This window comes from Sphaerodactylus townsendi, linkage group LG01, assembly GCF_021028975.2.
Source record: "Sphaerodactylus townsendi isolate TG3544 linkage group LG01, MPM_Stown_v2.3, whole genome shotgun sequence".
Lineage (NCBI taxonomy): Eukaryota > Metazoa > Chordata > Lepidosauria > Squamata > Sphaerodactylidae > Sphaerodactylus > Sphaerodactylus townsendi.
The window spans coordinates 150201481-150220874 of record NC_059425.1 but is presented as its reverse complement, the minus strand read 5'-3'; the positions used below and the strand labels follow the sequence as shown (position 1 = coordinate 150220874).

At 40.7% G+C, this 19394-nt stretch overlaps 2 protein-coding genes across 9 annotated transcripts in view; one reads left to right on the top strand and one right to left on the bottom strand.

Annotated features, from left to right (window-relative positions):
* The window catches only part of ANGPT2 (angiopoietin 2), a 34380-nt gene extending 32357 nt beyond the window's left edge, over nucleotides 1-2023 (bottom strand). The window contains exon 1 of the mRNA XM_048497554.1: nucleotides 1331-2023. Coding sequence (XP_048353511.1) covers nucleotides 1331-1618 — 288 coding nt within the window. The 5' untranslated portion in view covers nucleotides 1619-2023. The remainder of the gene's footprint in view (nucleotides 1-1330) is intronic.
* MCPH1 (microcephalin 1) overlaps nucleotides 1-19394 on the top strand; it is a 109275-nt gene that overhangs the window by 66340 nt on the left and 23541 nt on the right. The window contains exons 13-14 of one of the 8 annotated variants that reach the window (XR_007244601.1): nucleotides 7821-7914; nucleotides 17486-18296. The exons of 6 other annotated variants lie outside the window; for them this stretch is intronic. The gene's annotated coding sequence lies outside the window, so the exon portion shown is untranslated. Of the gene's footprint in view, nucleotides 1-7820; nucleotides 7915-17485; nucleotides 18297-19394 lie in introns of those variants that run through there. One more of the 8 variants, XR_007244600.1, reaches the window with a different exon arrangement.

Below are 19394 nucleotides of genomic sequence, written 5' to 3'. Positions count from 1 at the left end.
CAGGATATGTAAAGATATATTCCTGCATACCTGCTGAGAGAATCAAGTTCCAATGAAAAAACAGCAGCCTGCTGTCATTGCACAAATGTTCAATGAGTTATCAATTTAAAATCCACCTTTTCTGTGAAGCTGTTATAGGATTTTCAGCCTCTGAGAAAAAATATTCTGAATGCTAAATGGGAGCTTGTGAGAGCTCAATCCTAAACAGGTATACTCCAAAGTAATTCCTATTTAATTCAATGGGGTTTACTCCTGAGAAAGTGTTTGTAAGATTCCAACTTAAAACACCAATCATAAGCACACTTATTTGGAAGTCTCATGGAACTAAACTTCTGAATAAACATGCTGAGAATTCCTCAAGCTCATTTTACTGGCTTAGAACACAGATAGTGTGTGACCTGACAGACTGCAAGATTACCAGGCAATTTCTCTTCAGATTTTTCTGGTGGTGTTCATTAACTTTGTATAATTATACTGTTCAGTACTGCAGGAAATGGCCTACTTTTAAGATTTTCTGTGAAAGCTACTTGTTCTCAAACTTGTTTTGCTGTGGATTATTTTACATAAACTGCATAAAGAGCTTGGAAAAAAACCTTTGTATTGATTTTTTAACCCATATAATTCTGTCTCTCACACAGAAGAATATTCATTGGTCAGAAATTGGTCAGAAAGTAATTTAAATGTTGTTTACAGTAAAGTTTGCAGTCCAGAAAACTTCTTATTCCAGAATTCTATCCCTAAAGTGTCTTTTTTTCACATGTGTATTTATAGAGTAGCCTGTGAGAAAGACATTATTTTTAACCCCATGTACATGCTGCATAACCTATATATTCTCATGTCTCCCTTTAAAAGGAAGAGGGCATTATGCACTCTTTACATTTCTTGCTAATTCTGCAGAATAATTTTTCCAAACTGTAGCCTGCAACTTTGAACAAACTTAGCTGCAACTAAATTCTCTGTGTCTAGGAGCCTAGTATCATATATGAAACCCTGTGCAACTTAAGAATATGTATGTATGAATGCATCCATGCAGCATTCTGAAAGTGTAATAACAGGTAAAAATTAAGTATCAGCTGTTGTCTGTAAAAGCCACTTGAAGACCTTTTGGAGGAAATGGGGTGGGGGTAAACAAAACTTCAGAGAATTAATATTTCTGGTTCAGGAAGATCTGCACACTGCATTTTCCACATGGCTGTAAACAACTTGCCATTATCAACAAACTTGTTTGGAAAGATTTAATTCAGGAAAGTGTTAAAGAAAAAGCACTATCAGTAGAACATATTATAAAACATAAGCATATGTTTAGAGTAGAAATCATATCATTTTTTACCTTCATCAGCCACTGTGTGTTATTTTCCAGGATATTTTCCAGCAGCTGCAGCTTTTGTGTAGAATCATCATAATCTAGGGGTGCATCCCGCTGCACCCCATTAGGAACGTAGGTAGCAGAAGAAGACCGGCAATTATCCATCTCAGGCAGAAGAAAAGTATAGCTACACGATCCATGCTGGACTTGGTATTGCTTCTTGCCTAGAGCTTCTATGCTTTTCTGAAAGGAGTTGTATCCTGAAGCTAGAACAAGATTGCAGCTCAGAATATAGTAAATCGGTAGCCACATTTTGTCCCTTGCAAATCAGCAGCAGTCAGCCCTTGAATCAGCAAATTATCTAAATAGTCTCGTGTGGCAGTTTGTGCCCCTTTGTGATGTGTAGGTCAGGCAAAAGAGTCCCGGTTCCTGAAGTTTCTAACGTGGTTATCTCCTGTTCAGCTGTACAGCAAGCTGTCACATGCCGATCTGTCTCAGCTGCTGAGAGAGCTGCGTTCCATATCCAGTTTTCATGCTTTGTTAAAGAGAACGGCGTAATGCTTTGCTATCTGAATTAATCACCATGCTTCAGATGTGTTGATAAGAACAGTTAAGCATGTGTAGCTAAATACTCCTCCCTCCTAGCTTATCCGTTATCTTCCTCTAGAGGGGGGTCCATTCAAGGAGGCACAGAAATCAGAGCGTGCTGTTCATTCAGGAAACCTCTGGGAAAAATGGATCAGTTACAGCACTCCCGTGAATTTCCTATGAACCTCCCCAGTTAAGGATCTCCAAGACAGTTCAATAATCAGTCCTTGAAAATTTGTTTTTAAAACTTTTTTTTATTTTTAACTGGGTTTTTGGTTGTTATTTTTAATAGTTTTAAAAGTATAGTCACATTCCTTCCTTCCTTCCTCCTTCAGCTTTATTTTAAGCCAACCATGTGTGATTTATTCAGTATTTTGTGCAAATCAAGTTCTGTTTCCCATCAGAAAAAGAAGTATGTTCTTCACACATACATTTGTATCTTGACTATGAATCCTGTCGAACAAACCATGTGAATATTCAAATAGTACAAAGTAAAGCCCTGATGGTCTTTCAGGAGAAAATATGCAATAACCAGTTTTTAACATTTTATTCTTGCAACGATGAGCATAACCAAGATATTGAATGATGAGAACTGATTTATAGAGATGCAGTAATTTTGGAGGGCTATGTCAGGATACCTGTGGTTGGTTAACATAGGTGCTTGTCTCCCAAGTAAAAGAACAACTTGTTTCTATTCAGATCCAAACAACTGTATTCGTCAATGTTAAACAATAACTTGATGACAGTAGGAAAATGCAGAATTGGATACAGGAGAAGTGTCTTGTTCTTGCTCTATATTAATTCCAACTTAGAATCTTCTGGGGCCTTTTCTGCCAGCATTCTCATGGGGTGGGGGAGGGGAATCTTCTCTTCCCTGGACTTTAATGTAGCAACTGCCTTCGTGGACTTTGCCTTAGTACTGGCTGTAGTCAGGCTGCTGGGACCTACCTCTCTCCACAGCTATCCACCCCTTCCGGGTCTACAGCTTAATTAGCTCTCAGCGTCCTCCCACCTTCTGAGGGAATTCTCTTCCGTAGGTTTCTGGACTTCACCTCTATCAGACTACTTCCTCTGTGTCTTCTAACTACACTAGTTCTGTTTATAGGATTAAGGGATTGAAATCTGACTTTTGATTGGCTGCTATCAACGGTTGCTAAAGGGTCCGATAAGATTGCTAAATTCCCCATTCTCACTGATTAATTCTTCTCTTACCTGGCTAAGGGACCAAAACAATAGCTCTATGTTCCCTCCTTCTCTAACTGGTTAGCTTTACAAACCCTGAATTCACAGTTTTTCAGCTTTGTTCATGAAGACTTCAAATCAGAGGAGTAGCTCCAAGGGAGCGGGAGGCATGCACCCCTGTGGGGTGTGTGGTGAGGGCATGGCATGGCATCGTGTTCTGGGTTGGGATGGGGCGGAGCACGCACCAGTGCACTGGGCGCTTTTCCTCCTTGCTACACCTTTGCTTCAAATTCATTTTAATACATATTCTAATACATATACACTTTCTGTTTACAATCATATATATACACACACACACACACACACACACACACACACACACACACACACACACACACACACACACACACACACACACACACACACACACTGGCGTTCCTGCCTAGGGACATGGGGTACCCCTTGTCCCCGGGCGCATCGATTGAGGTCACGTGGGGGGCGCCAAAACATCCTCCTACAGAGCAAGGGATTGAGCAAGCCCTAGAAAGCAGGCACTGAAGCAGCCGACTGCTCCCAGTGCCTGTCGTAGCCCCGCCCACTCTGTACGGTGGCCTGGAGTGTCCAGGGGGCGGGGGAGAAGTCCCACTGGGCTCCCAGGAGCAGGACTGGGGAGCTCCGCCTCCCCTCCCTCTAACCCAGCATGGGCAGGCACAGGAAAAGGCAAGCTGAGCAGGGAGCCCAGAAGCAGCAGCAGAACTGAAGATGATGCTGACGTTTGCTTGGTAAACCTTCAGATGGCGGGGGGGGGGGGTGACTTGTGAGAGATTTACATGCTTAAAAGTTAATTCCCCTTGCACTGCTTTGGAGCTGTTTCTCAGGCTAGCAGCCTACCTCACAGGGTTGGTGTGAGGACACAATTAGGAAAGTGGTGGGGAGAGAGCCATGCCTGTTTTGCTGGGGGTAGGAGGTGATTTGTGAGAGATGATGCTGACGCTTGGCTTGGTAAACCTTCTCTCAGATGGGGGGGTGACTCAGAGAGATTTACATGCTTAAAAGCTAATTCCCCTTGCACTGGCTTGGAGCTGTTTCTCAGGCTAGCAGCCTCCACCACAGGGTTGGTGTGGAGGACACAATTAGGAAAAGTGGCAGGGAGAGAGCCAAGGCCTGTTTTGTTGGGGGTAGGAGGTGATTTGTGGGAGGTGGTGCTGATGTTTGATTGGTAAACCTTCAGATGGGGGGGTGACTTCTGGTGAGATTTACATGCTTAAAAGTTAATTCCCACTTGCACTGGCTTGGAGCTGTTTCTCAGGGTAACAACCTACCTCATAGGGTTGGTGTGAGGACACAATTAGGAAAGAGAGTTGGTGGGGAGAAAGCCATGTATGCTTTGCTGGTGGTGGGAGGTGTTTTGTGAGCTGGTGCAAAAAATCATTGTTTGGTCATTGTGGGGGAGGGTGGTCGTCCATACCTGGGGTGGGGGTGGGGGGGCACCAAACTCAGATTTTGTCCCCGGGCTCCAGTTTGCCCAGATTCGCCCCTGTATATACATGAGGTTTAAAAAAGTCAGTGTGCTTCCCATCTCTTTCCAGGAGCCTGTTTGGGAAGGTGAGAATGGTGTTGAGGTCAGGGATTGAAACAGATTGAATAGGGGGGAGTTGCAGTCATTTCTTCTACCCCCTCAACCATCTACCAGATATTTCATGACTGATCCTACTCTTAAAGCACAGTCAACATAATTTTTTTTTTGCAAGACCAGGCTGTTAATCTCCATATTTCCACGTGCAAGTGTGATTACTACACCATGCACTATATTTATAGAAACTGCATGAGAGCAAATGCTCACCCCAAGGAAAGAACTGCAGTGCATGTTATACGATGATAAGATATGGCGTGTGTCATAGAAGCAAGTTGTGAAATTATAAATATCTTGAAGAAGCTGAATAAAAATTTCAACAGATTTTGAAAGAAGTGTCTGAAGAAAACAACCCTAGGAAACCACTGGTTTATATTACTGGAAGCCTCTCTGACAAACAGGAAGGTACTTTCACCTTATCCCCCACCTCACTGTAACCCCAGGTAGCATCCGTGCACAAATTGTATTGTGAATGTCATTAAGTATGTACTGGGGGGGGGGGGGGGGCCTTTATGTGCACGCACTTTTCAAAATAACTAAAGTTTACAAGTTGAAGCAAGCCTATTCAGTTTTTTTTATATAAAAGGATTTTAAATTGTACATGTTGAGACTTGAGCATTATGATAAGTGTGACCCTGTGAGATTTGGGGAGAGGATCCTATCCCCCTCCAACTTGCCCACTGAGCCCTGGCGCAGCTGTCTGTCATTCTTCCTCTCACTTCCCCTCCCCCTTGGCTCCATATCTTAAGTTGCCAATGGCCTGTCTCATTGCTCTTAGAACATACAAAGAGGAAAGATATGGGGAATTATTCTTTTTTCCTCATGAGCTCCCAGTACTTCAGCAATTACAAATGCAAATGCTTTTGGCAAAGAAAGAATAAAAAATAAAATCTCACCCGTGGAGACAAAAACTGTGAAATCCAAATAGCTAGATAGTTCCCACCCACTTGATCAGGAAGGTTGAGAATGACCACAGAGAAGCGTGAATTTAAGAAGAAAGTTATAAATTTATAGGGCAAGAGGAAGAGGATCTGTTCCATCTTTTCTCTTTGGATGGGCACAAACACGAAGGACTGAGTCTTTACCTAAGGATTCCCTCTTGTCAGTGTGGTCAGAAACAATGGAGAGTTCCAGTTTTGAGAAACAAGTCAATGATGGACTTTCAAGCAATGCAGCTTCAAGAATTAATATCCTGGATAAGAATTAATATAATGGATAAGTACAAAGTGCAGAGTGAGAGAACTGCATATTAATCCAATGTATTGTCCCTGTTCTAGCTAGAATAAGCAAAGGGGGAGATGCAGCAGCCAGGTGGAGCCTCTAAACATCAGTTTCAGATACAGACTGCCAGAAACGCAAATTTGCAGGAGATACTGTCAGATTTTCTGATGGCAGTGTTTTCTATCAGTGGGAACTTTGATGTGCCTGAAATAAGGCAAAGGGGTGTCATGCTGGGGTATCTCCCACCTCTCCTATACCAATTGGCAGAAATGTCCCCTAATTCGTCTGAAATTCACTTCTGATCTTCTTTTTGGACAGCTTTACTGACCAAAATATATATAACCTTGGAGGATTCGATTTTCCCACCTCATATTTCACTAAAGAAAATGTATAATAGAACTATCTTAAGGAACTGAGGTGATCCTTCCTTTTTCTCCCCTGTGTTTAAACTCAGAGATTATCATGTAGAGGCTTTTCAAAGTTCAATGATAGAACATTAGAATTTTATTAAATTCCGCAGGTGAATTGTATAAGGGTGGGGATATTACCCAAAATGGTGGGAGTCTCTCCCTTTTAGAGTAGGGAATTTGTGAGAGCAGACTCTTTGCTTAACAAAAGGTTGGGCAAGCTCACATTCTTTGTTACCTATGTATACCAAGATCAGCTTTTGCAAGAAATTCAGATGAATCACCCAAATATAGCCAAATAGGTTAGACTAGCCCAGGGGTAGGGAACCTTTAACACTCAAAGAGCCATTTGGACCCGTTTTCCACGGGAAAAGAAAACACTTGGAGCCGCAAATAATTATTGACATTTAAAATAAAGATAACACTATATATATAGGGGGTTTTTTTACCTTTTACTCCACTCATTCTGAGAAGCACATGGATGCGCCCGCCCTGCTGCCTGCAGGGCACGGATGAAGCCGGCGGCTTGGCCTCGCCAGCCGCCGGAAAAGCGCCCGCCCCGCTCCAACGGGGTGGGCGAGAGTGGAAGCCCATGGCGCAGCCCAGCCGACCGTGGGCAGTTGGTGCGTCCGCCCTGCTGCCTGCAGGGTGGGCAAGGATGGGGCCGGCGGCTCGGCTCGTGGAGCCACAGTGCAAGGGCAGAAGAGCCGCATGCGGCTCTCAAGCCGCAGGTTCCCTACCCCTGGACTAGCCTGAGTTGGTCCATACTCCCTTTACATCCCTGCCACTATACCACCAGTTACTCCATAAGCACAGGGCTCCTTCAAAGACTGTAGACTTCCAGCAGAGGGGCTTTTTAATATGAGGGGGGGGGGTCTGTGGGTTGGACCTTGAGATTCAAAAGAAGCAGCCTTTTAAAAACTATGTTGAAATTGTGAAGCTTAAACACACTGCCAAAGGACAATTTTTTCAGAGCATGTAGTTACTGAAATTTTGTTAGTAATCATGAGATTATCTGATACATTAAAGTCAACAAAATGATTCATTTATCATGCTTTGGTACTTTAAAGAAGATAGGAATTAAAGTATTTCATTCTAACAGTCTCTTCATCTTAATGTTCCACATATGCTTCAAATGGAAGTTGTTTCTATATTGTGATTTCCTGCTTTTTTGATTGATTATACATTCTTTGACATAAAATAGCAAATACCAACTTGGTGTATTTAAAATAAAATTAGGTCTTTCCCATTTTTTAAGTATTCACTCAACATAACTCACCTTATAAAAAGGGGTGAAAGATAAAGTGCATCAAAACTAAATAAAGAAAACTTTTCTGCCAGATATGCTTCAGGCAATTTCCTTTCTTGGGAAACAATTTCCCCTCCTCACTTGAGCAGTGAAAGAAGAATTTCACTCATTATATTACTTAGATGCTTTTAAAAGGATGCCTGGATCCCACTGGCATTATCTTCTTTCTTCCAGCTGCATAGCTTCTGTTTGATGGGCAGATAGGAAGGCACTTGTGAGATCTCTTCAGCCAAAATGTGAGGGGAAGGGGAGAAAGCATACATATCTGGTAAGCAATATTTATTTTATTGAATTTATATCCCGCCCTATCCCCGAAGGGCTCATATAAAACAATGAGGAGGATTTTGGATGCAGATCCCAACATACTTCCTTGCAAAATAATTCCACTAATTTTCCCTGATGGTCATTCCAATAGGATTGTTGTCGATTGTGGTGATTTGCTTGTTTGACTTTTCTGTACTGCCTTTTTGTCCAGAAAATATTTACATATTAATAAAATACTGTTAAATTTTGGACACTTAGTTCTTTCTGATACATAGCACTGCTCTTGGATGGCATCCTTCCCAGACCCTCTCTCGGGCACTCTTCCTGTCTCTCTCGTTATTTAAAAAAAACAAAAAAAGATTAAAAAGGGAAAATATATGAAAAGGAAAGAAAGACTAATGAGAAAAAAACAAAGAAAGGGGGATGGAGAGGGGAGACTGTTTCTGAAATAGCACATTGGCCTTGCAACAAATGAGAATGCCAGAAAATCATCGGAATGTGCAGAAATGCCCTGGTATATTTCTGTTGCACAGCAGCAGACTCTCTGCAAAAGCCTGTTCTGTACCTGAGACGTTGCAGAGTTGTTTCCAGTCAGAGTAGACACTACTGACTATGATAGACCAATGATCAGACTCCATATAAAGGAGCCTCATACTGACCACATTCGGTAGGGTCCAGAGCAAAAGAAAGTAAAGGGAGAAGTCAGTGTTATCCAAATGGCAGGAGATGAGGCAGGGACAGTTCAGGGCCACTTGTGCTTGGCACAAGCAACCTGTGCTGTCACAAGTGCTAGCTAAGGCATGGCCAGACAGACAAGAATCCAGGCAGGCAGCAAGCAAGACACAGTCAAGACAGTCTGGAATCAGGGCAGGTGGCAAGCAAAGGCATGGTCAAGGCAGTCTAGAGTCAAGGCACAAGTAGGAGGTCGGAGGAAGACCAGGCTTATGGAGCTTACCAAGGAATAGACTCTTTGTGCCCAGGCAGATCCAAGCTTAAGATAGAGTTTATGTAGGAGATTTCAAATGGAAAAAGAAATCTGATCTGAATCAGAAAGAGAGCTGTAACACACTATGAGTCCAATTTGGGGGTAGAGCGTGAATCCATTGCGGAATTGGCACAGAGTCGTGCCGACATCAGTGCCCACGTTGTAAAGGGTAAATATACTAGCAGGGTGGGTGAATACATGGGCAGTGGAATGCCATGTGGCTTTGCAGCCCCTGAACCCAGAAGTTCGAGTTGCAACTGCATCAGGCGCAAAATCTCATACCAGTGTGGGGGGAGGTGTTCCAGGGGCACTCCCCAAGGTGGAACCTACTGTAGTTAGCTTCCAAAAGGTTTTCAGCCCAGGAATGCCCCCCACGTCAGCAGCAGAATTATGACACAAAAAAGCATATGGTAATTCTCTTTCCCTTCATTTTTACCTTTTCAGTGCTGCCCGAAACCCCTTTAGAGGTGGCATCACCATATTCAGCAGCCGCACATTCCCCCAGCCTGGCTTGTGCTGCCCACTGCTTAATTTTAATCAGATCAGTTTTAGTCACCACTGCAAAAAAAAGTTGATGTATAAGTGATGTATAAATTTCCACAAGTTGGAAGACTGCAAACAATATCAGAATGTATTGTTGAAGGCTTTCATGGCCGGAATCACTGGGGCGTTGTGGATTTTCCGGGCTGTATGACCATGCTCCAAAAGCTCCTGACGTTTTGCCTGCATCTGTGGCTGGCATCTTCAGAGGATCCTCAAAGATTCCAGCCACAAATGCAGGCAAAACGTCAGGAGAAAATGCTACTGGAACATGGCCATACAGCCCTGAAAATCCACAACACCCCAATATCAGAATGACCTGTGTGAAAAAACAGAGTAAGAATCACAAGATATGAGCAACAGATAAAAATTTTCCATACCATCACCATATGTGGCCCCAAAATAGACATACATTCCAACATCCTTTTAGCATGTATTCACTGATGCTTTTTGCCAGGATCTCAAGATCTCCATGTACAAGTTGCCCATTTCTCCAGTAGCTGCAGGCCCTGTGCTGCATTGAGCACTGTATGTTCTTACAATCTTCAGGAAAAAGCACTTTGGGAGGAGTGACGACTACTTAATAATTTTTTGTACTACAAACTCTAAATAAAAATTACATTAAATTTCACACAGCACCAGCTAGTAAAACCACATGGCATTAAAAGAATAATTAAACCAGTCAAAGTCAGCATCTGATTTTTCATTAAAAGGTAGAAATGTATGCAATAGAAATGTTTTTAGCATTTAAAAAAGCAATAAATGAACAACACAAAGAGAAAGGTAGAGCAATGGTCAATGGTCAGGAATGGAACAGGAAGAGAAGGGAGTCTTGATCAGTTGCCAAAATAAATCAGGCTTCACACCAGTTAAAAAGGTAGGATGAGGTCTGTGGTGAGAATGGCGGGCTCTTCACACTGCAGTTATTTCTTTACAGTCATTGCTAGTAGGAAGTTTATGTATTGATTTTAATCATTTGTATCCTGAACTCTTAGCTGGAGATGCTTTGGTGAATGTGCATGACCATTTTGTTCAGAGAATGTGCAAGGAACAGTCTAGTTTGCAGAGCTATTACTGTGATTCATTATATATGTCTTAAAGCATATTCATCCCGCCTCTCTTGCTGTATACAGCTACTCAAGATGACTTGCAATGCTAGCCAATGTCAGTGACAAGACATTGCAAACAAAAATGCATTGAAATTTAGAATTTAATCCACCACCCAATGTCCATCCTAGGCCTGCCTGAGGAAGATGGTCTTCACTGTTTATAGATGTCACCCAAAATATCTTCTGGTCTCTTCTGCAAAACCATTCCAAATAAAAATGACTATTGTACAGGCACAAGCTGGAGTGTTGGCCAGAAAAATAGTTCTGATAGAGGTCTGATAGAGGAGGAAACTGTGAGCTCTATATTGGGAGAATCAGTTCTTCAGGTAGGCAGTAGGACCATCAATGTGCATGTTATGAGTGGACAGGAAGGCAAAAACAGTTGTAGGAACAGCCACAATCCTTCCTCTTGGCATGGGTTCCTCATCTCATGAAAGGCCAAAGAGGCAGCTAGACAGAAAGGAGGCATGACCCTGCCCAAGCCAGAACATCACTAAGGTAGACACTACCATGCTTCTCTTCAGACACACTACATCTCAGCCAATGCAAGATGAACCAGGTGCTGCTGGACCTGTGTTGTTCTTCATAAGCCTGGGCATGGTGAGGTCAGCAAAGAAGACTACAGCTTATGCCATGCTGGCAGAACAAAGCAAGGCACTGCTTCTCTTCACACACTTCACAGTGCCACCACTGTTTCTGTGTTCCACATTGCAGGTCTGGATACAATAGAGCCAGCAAAGAGGAATGGAGAGCCACTGGCATAGGGCAAAGGAATGTGGTACTGTTCCCATGCTTGTGTTTGCTGGCACAGCACAGTGGTGCCCAGGTTTTCTTTATGCCAGAGGCAACTGTATTCTTTCCTGATATTCCGCTGTGCCTGGGTAGGACAAGAAAAAAAGCATGGGCACAGTAGCTTTGCACCATGTTGGCAAGAAGGAGTACAGGTGCTGTTTGCATAAGATAAAGTCAAGCACCATTATTCCTCTGTGCGGGCACTGTATAGGCTCCCAGCTTCACCCTATTCCACCTGTATTCTTCTTCATTAACCCCACTGTGAGGGCAGGCAGGGGTTATGGCAGCAGCCCACCAGGATTTCTCCCTAGTGCATTGCACTTTACAGAATAGCAGACAAAAATACTAATCACTGCCCTTAACACTTTTACATCCTACAGTAATGGCACATACAGAAGATAAGGCAACAGAGGGAGGGGGAATATTAATTTAATGTCATCAGATGTTAACGTTCAGTGTCTTATAGGGTGTACCTATATTGCTTGGGCACACCTGTTTTATTAGAGGGGTTTCATCTATTTGTTTACTTCATCTGTATCAGACCTTCAGGTATAGGGTGGATAAAAATATATACAAATAAATAAACTTTCTATCTTTTTCACAGAGCCTTGAACACAGAGCCTTAATTTTAGCTGATAATTTTTCAGGAAGCAAAAGTTAGTCTGGGAGGGCAAATCTACTCTATAATAAATTTTATTCACTATCAATGAATCACCAGGGTGGATCAGAATCCATAACACATTTTTCTATGAATGTTCCGGCTTGTGTTTAAAAAGGGGTTAACATTTGCCTTATGCAAGGGAAACAGATGTCAGGAACTAATTACCTTACTGTTGCCATAAGCATCTAAAATCATTGTTTGTTCCTCTTACACAATTTCTTACTTCCTTTTCATTTTCTCTGACATCAATTTTTAATGAGCCGTGTGACTTGAAAGTTGAGGTAACGTATGTATTTATACCCATTGCCTCACAAATACCAGATTTAAGCAGAAGAGCTCTGAAGCTGAAGAAGAAGAGTATTTGAAAGGCTCACTTGCTGAAAAATGCTCCAGCTGTTTTTAAATACTTTGTTAAAAGAGACCTCTTTAAAGCAGCACAGAATTTCTGTCCAGAATCTCAACTCCGGAGATATTATACAAAAGGACAAAGTTTCATGCAATGTAGTTCTTCCCATACTAACTTCAAGCAAAAATGGCCCAAAGACATGCATCAAATAATGAAGCTTATTCAACAGCAGTATTTGCTTTTTGTAGGAGCCCATAGGAGCAATGGAATGAGTGCCATGTGTAATGGAAACCCTGTATGTGCACAGCATTTTCCTTATAATAGTTCATGAGAAGCCCTTTCAGATACAAAGTTTGGATTAAACCTAATCGTTCAATTTCATATTGGAGAGAAAGTTAGAAAATATAATTCTTTCGTTTTTATGGTTACCGTAAGTATTTTTACATGGAAAAAAATCAATAGTGCTAAACACAGAAATACAGAAGCATAAAAATGCTCTGATATCAAAAGTAGTTAAAGGGTAGGAGGAAACTGGAATACAAGGAAAAAATGGAGGAAAATTGAGGGTTTGTGAGGACCAAGGAACATTATCACAATGCTATATCTCAGCAGTCCAGAATTCGCGCAAATTTGCCCTAATTTTAGTGGCAAAGTTCAAATTGCCCAATGCTGCCTGGATCATTCTCAAGATTTGAAATTTTATATTCAAGATTTTTTTAAAAATCTTGTGGTATAGATGTACATTTCCTCAATGTAAACCTGCCCAGTGGCTTACAAACATTTTTTGTTGCATTACCTCTGTTACATAACGTATTCTGAGGAATCCTAACCTTCTGCCTTCCTACACAGTTTTTTAAAAAAAAAGTGGATGTTAATACAACTCTTAAAATAAAAAAATGTAGTATGTTTCCCTTTATTCGCTTTTCTTGTTACCTGCACCAGAACAGTTTTAGAATGTAATGATGTACTTATTTCTTCTTTTGAATTGCAGATATGGTGTACAAATGCTCTTTGCTTTTTGAAATAATTCTGATTTGAATTATTTAAACTCATTTGCTAAGAGAGTTCTGGGAAAATTTTACCTCAGTGGTGACCTTTAGGTGCTGCTTCCAAAATTCCATAAAGAGAGAGAGAAAGTGCCATCAAATCACAGCTGATTTATTAGAAACCTGTAGGACTTTTAAGGGAAGAGACATTCAGAGGTGGTTTGCCACTGTCTTCCTCCACGTGGGCTGAGAGAGTTCTGAGAGAAGCGTGACTGGCCAAGGTCACCCAGCAGGCTTCGTGTGGAGGCATTGGGTTCTCCAGATTATAGTGCTCCGCTTTTAACCACCATGCTAGCTCTGATAGGCATGAAAATGTTTGGCCTTTCTTCTTCCTGTATTTTTTAAATGTAAAGCAACTCTCCTCTCATTCTTGTGCTGACCTGCTTATCCAGGTTTTTTATTCAAGCCATTATCTTTGAAGTGATATGAAATCACATTGTAAGCTCTGTATTCCAAGGGAACTGATCTTTCCATGGCTCACAGCAACAGGGTATTTGCCTCAGGCTCATTCCGCACGTGCAGAATAATGCACTTTCAAACTGCTTTCAGTGCTCTTTGAAGCTGTGCGGAATGGCAAAATCCACTTGCAAACAGTTGTGAAAGTGGTTTGAAAACGCATTATTTTGCGTGTGCGGAAGGGGCCTTGGTGTCCAATAAGATTGCTAAGGTAACCCAAATGGTAATCTGATCTCTTGTGGAATGGGGGCATCTCTTGAGAGTTTGGAGAGGTCTACTGTGCACATATGGCTTTCTGCCCCATACTGAAACAAGGATGGGTACTGGGCAAAGAAGGATGGAGATTCAACACTCTGGCTCTCATTCAAAAGATGACAAATAAGAGCTGATGGTATAGGGAACTTGGGGGACAGCCCTCTTCTTATGTCACCCCAAATAATTGCAGGAGTATCTTGGTGGAAGAAACTGCCCTAGCAGGCAGGTTCACATTTCAGACATTATATGCAAAATAATGCACATAACTTTTCAGTGGGTTATATTTCATGCGTTCATTTTTATGAGATCTAAAAATTTGGGACATCATACTCGCAGGGCAGGAGGCCGTATTTATGCGTGTGAGAGAAGAGTCGAACCTATTAAGCTTATTGTCTGTGTACAGTTCTGTTTGAAATGCAATATGGCAACAATATAGGATATATTTAGCAAAGACAGTTTGGGTTAACACCACAGGGTTGCTGGAATGTACCAAAGAGGTCCCAGCAGGAAATGTCATGGTATTTGACCCAGTGGAAATGCAGCCGTTTTTGAGATGGGTGTATAATTCCTGGCAAAGTTTTTGTGCTCTTTCTATTTTTTTTTTGTCTGTTTGAAATAATGTTTAATGCTATGACTGATGGAAAGGGCAATGAGACATTGGCATGAGTTCTTTTATGCGTTGGAAAAGAAAGCTACAAAAACTTTCCCAAAGAGTCCAAATGATATGTTGATTTTCTCTTCTTCATTCCAGCTCATATGTGTATTTGTCTTAGGAAAGTCATCCTCTGTGTGATTCATAGGAGAAATATAAATATTAATTAGTACTGTTTCCATTGAATTCTGAGAACTGGTATGCTTTATGTCCAGTTACGATGTGAGAACATGAGCTCAATTCATTAAAATGGTTCTCCCAGATTCCACATAGTTGGTGATGATCTAAGACTGAGGAAACAAGAAGCACTACGGATTTACTAACTGCCTTTTAATGTTAGTTTTCAAGTAAAGTTTCCTAATAAAGGTTTTTTGGGGAACATAAAATACTCTTTGTTCCTTACAGCATAAAACTAATGATATATAATGCAATACAAGGCCATAAAACCTAATGAATACAAGGCAACAATTCCCAGGAAAGTTAGTTAACCAAGGAAGTCAAGTACTAATTGTCTAGAATCTTGGTATTCTTTGAGACAAAGTTGCTTCCTATCCTTCTAAGCTGGAATGATAGCCACTGATGGAGATACTTAAACAAATCGTTATATTTAGTTTGATTCAATTTTTAAAAGTACTTTCCCCCCACCCTTTTTACTTAGAATTTGACAGTAGAGATTCTCTTAAAATGTTCACAGCTGAAAACATGTAGAGAAGTTGATTTCTGAATTTCTAAGTTGGAAGCAACTTGATGGCACTTAAACACACAATTCATTTAGATGGTAAAATGTTAAAACATAAATTGTTAAAATGTACAAATATTGTGGGACAAATACCTTATTGATCAGTGACAACTGTGTTTTTAAATTTATTTCATTCTTGTTGAAACATAAATAAACCATTCACTTTATGTATACCATCATTTACTTTAATCCAGTTTATCAAAAAAATCATCAGTTTTCATCTGTGCTACACATTGGATTGATTTTGATTAATGTTGACTACTCACCTGTGGACTGATAAATTTCCTATTGTTTATATATGGCATAGCTAGATTGGACTCAACATATTCATACATAATACTTGTGAAATCAGTTAATGGTTTTGTCCTAAATGTATAAGCAGCCTCCACTAAAAAATTGTGGTTTATGTTCTTAGGTTTTCTGATGAAGTGAAAGAACTTCTATAGACATGTAGGTGGTCACTGTTTTTAGACCAGGATGTAGCTCTATGTGTCACTACACATGCCATTCCAAAGAGTCCCTCAGTCTTCTGGAGTAGCTTTTTAGGGTTTACAAGAGACTGCAACTTGAGTAAGGATTAACAAGTTGCCTTAAAACAGGTGGTCATCCATCCATTATTTTAAAAACATTACTAGAGAAAATGATGTAGCCAACTATCATCTGGTCTCCAATTTGCTCTTCCTGGGCGAAATGATAGAAAAAGTGGCTGCAGAGCAACTCCAGACCTTCCTGGTTAAATCATCTGCTCTAGACTTCTTGCAGTCTGGAAACAGCACTAGTAAACCTAGTAGATGACCTCCATCTAAATGTAGACAGAGTTACACTTCTGCTTTTATTAGCCTTATCAGAAGCCTCTGGAAATAGATGTAGGATTCAGGCATGTACTTTTGGATTGGTTTTAATTGTTCCTTACAGGCAAAACTAAGAAGGTTGCTGTAGAGGATAAGTTTTCTCTAGTGTGGGACCTGTCTGGGGAATCCCCCAATGTACCATGTTGTACCCAAAGTACCCAGGCCAGAGGCGTAGCAAGGGGGGAAAGTGCCCCATGCACTGGTGCGTCCTCTGCCCACCATCCCGCCCTGGAACACCCCCACCATGCCCCCACAGGGGCACGCGCCTGGTGAGTCGCGCACACTCTCTTGCCCCATTGGAGCTTCGCCTCTGCCCCAGGCTATTCAGTTTCTGTGTGAAGCCCTTAAGAGAAACTATTGGTGGTTTTGGAATAACATCAATATGCTAATGATACCCAACTTTACATTTCTTTATCCAAATCACCTATTTTGTACCAATATTTAAACACACACAGAAAAAGATAATAAAAAAGAAAATTAAGCCATTTTAAAAAAATAACACATTAATTTTATAAATATATAGCAAATATAATGGATCTTAATTTGCAATAAAATATAAACATGATGTAAATTTGAGAGAGTACAGTCAGGCCTTTGAAGCAGCACAACCCCAGTCATCGGTCTGCCTCCTCTGTGTGGAGGAAGCCTCAGCTTCAAATACCTGCTTTGGAGAGCCATTTGCATTTTAAACTGCATCTGTTGCCTGTTGCCATTCGAGAGAAAACATATATCTAAATCTGCTCGAAAACATTCAACATTAAAATAAGTCAATAAAGCGGCAGCATATGTAACAAAGCTAAATTTTTCTATACGGATAACACCAAATTGTATGTATTAAATACGTAATAACTTATAGCATAACTAGAAACATCCTCAGTCAACTTCTCTGATTCTATTTTTGATCCCCAATATTATATTTTAGATAGACTCAGCAACATACAAAAAGCACAGCTCCCTCTTCTGATCAAACACATGTTTTGACTATTTGCAAGATTTATTAATTTAGCCATTGTGGCACGCTCTCTTATTTTTCCTGCCAGGTTTCTGTATTTGGGCATATTTCAGCTTTCCAACGGAATGCTAATGTTACTCTAGCTTCCAATAGCAAATACAAACACAATTTATTGTTGAATGTTTTCACAGCCGGAATCACTGGGGTGCTGTGTCCTCTGAAGATGCCAGCCACAGATGCAGGCGAAACGTCAGGAGAGAATGCTGCTAGAACACGGCCATACAGCCCAGAAACCACACAGGACAAACACAATTCTTTAAGTTTCTTTGATAAATTCTCCAGCAGTATACTTAGTAACATTATGTTTGCATTGATTGGGAAATTGATCTTCAGTATTTTTTGCATTTTGCTTCGTTCATCTATCCAGTACTTTTCAACTTTTTTACAAGTGCACCACATATGCTAAAGTGATCCAACTTCTCCTTGGCATCAAATATCATGGTTTTATTTACCTTCGTGATACCTTTCGGAGGTTACATAACATCTGTAAAACATATTGTACCAGTTCTCCCTCAAATTTTGGCAGGTTGTAAATGTAATACTTTTGGTCCGTGAAAACTCTCATTGCTGGAAAGATGCTTCTTCTTGAACATTTTGTATCCATAGCCAGATCACCTAGTGATGCTGTACAGTTTCTGACACATCATATTATATAATTGACTTATTGACTGAAAATTGCTATTGTACTTGTAACCCACCTTGAGTCCCACTGAGAAAGGGAGACTATAAATGAAAATAAATCTCTGCAACTATTTCCTTTTCATGCATGGGGTTTTTTTTGCTATTATGACCCATTGTATAAAAGCTGTGTCTGCAATGTTTGAACTGAAAATTATTATCTGATGATGTATTTGATTAATGAACAGACATGCTTGACCAAATCCATCCTAGCCATAACGTTAGAACATCTGTCAGTCAATAAAATACTGCTTTCGGTGAATACAGATACATTCTTTGTTTTATAATGATGCTCATTCATATCCCTTGCTTTTCATTTTTGTAAGACATTAATTTCTGACAAAGTTCAGTACATCAGTGATAATGGCAGAATTATTGTTATGAGGTTAAAATGGTGTGGAGCATCCTTTCTCAGAGGCTGTTCATTTGGAAGTGAGACCTATTTCACTGAGATCCCTGTGGTTAGATCTGCATATGTACATTTTTCTGACTTCCCCAGCCCAACTGCCCATTCACAATATATTGCATGAAGAGTTTTTTAAAACTGCTTCTAGAACGGATGAAGGGATATATTTCAGATTAAAAGTCCAAAAGAAGTAAAATCAGTGCAAGTGTAGAAACCTATGGATGTTTTAACAGTTCCCTGGACATCCTGACGCTATAGAATTCATGGCAAATTGTACCTGCATTTGATATAGCATTGGATTGTTTCAATAGTGATTCCATATTTGTGTGGACTTATACAAACATTGCTGTAAAGCATCACTGGGTTGAGTGCGCATGTGGTGGTCTTTCCCCACCTTCCCCTCATCCCGGCAGCCTTATGAGTCCTGAAAAGCTGGGGCTTGAGGAAGCCATTTGAGTAAAATGTCACATAGACCCAGAAGCAGCAGTTATGAGGGGAAATGGGACAAAACTGCTTCTACATCCTTCTTTCGCCAGCAGAAAAATCTCATTATAGCAGCATTTCTGTGTGCACAAGAGAAAGGAGCAATTTTGCCCAATTTCCCTCCCTTCCCTTCTCCCCGTGTTTTGTGAAATCTTATCTACGAGATTTCTCCAACCACCAGTATTGGCTTTTCATGATTGTACGGGGCTTCAAGAGGAGGAGAAAATGGGGAAAAAATGCTTCTCCTCAAGCACCCTTCTATTTATGGTTTGTGGGTTCCAATAAAAGTATGTGAGAAAACTTCTTGTAACATTGGAGTACAGAATGTGTGACATTTCAGGCTTAACGCTGTATTGTGTTGGCATCTTCAACTCATGTTCTGCAATTTACTGCAGCTTTAGATAGAACAGCTGGAGAAACATATCTTCAGAGCTGACTATTTGTAGCTGTCTTAAATCTTAGAAAAGAAAAAA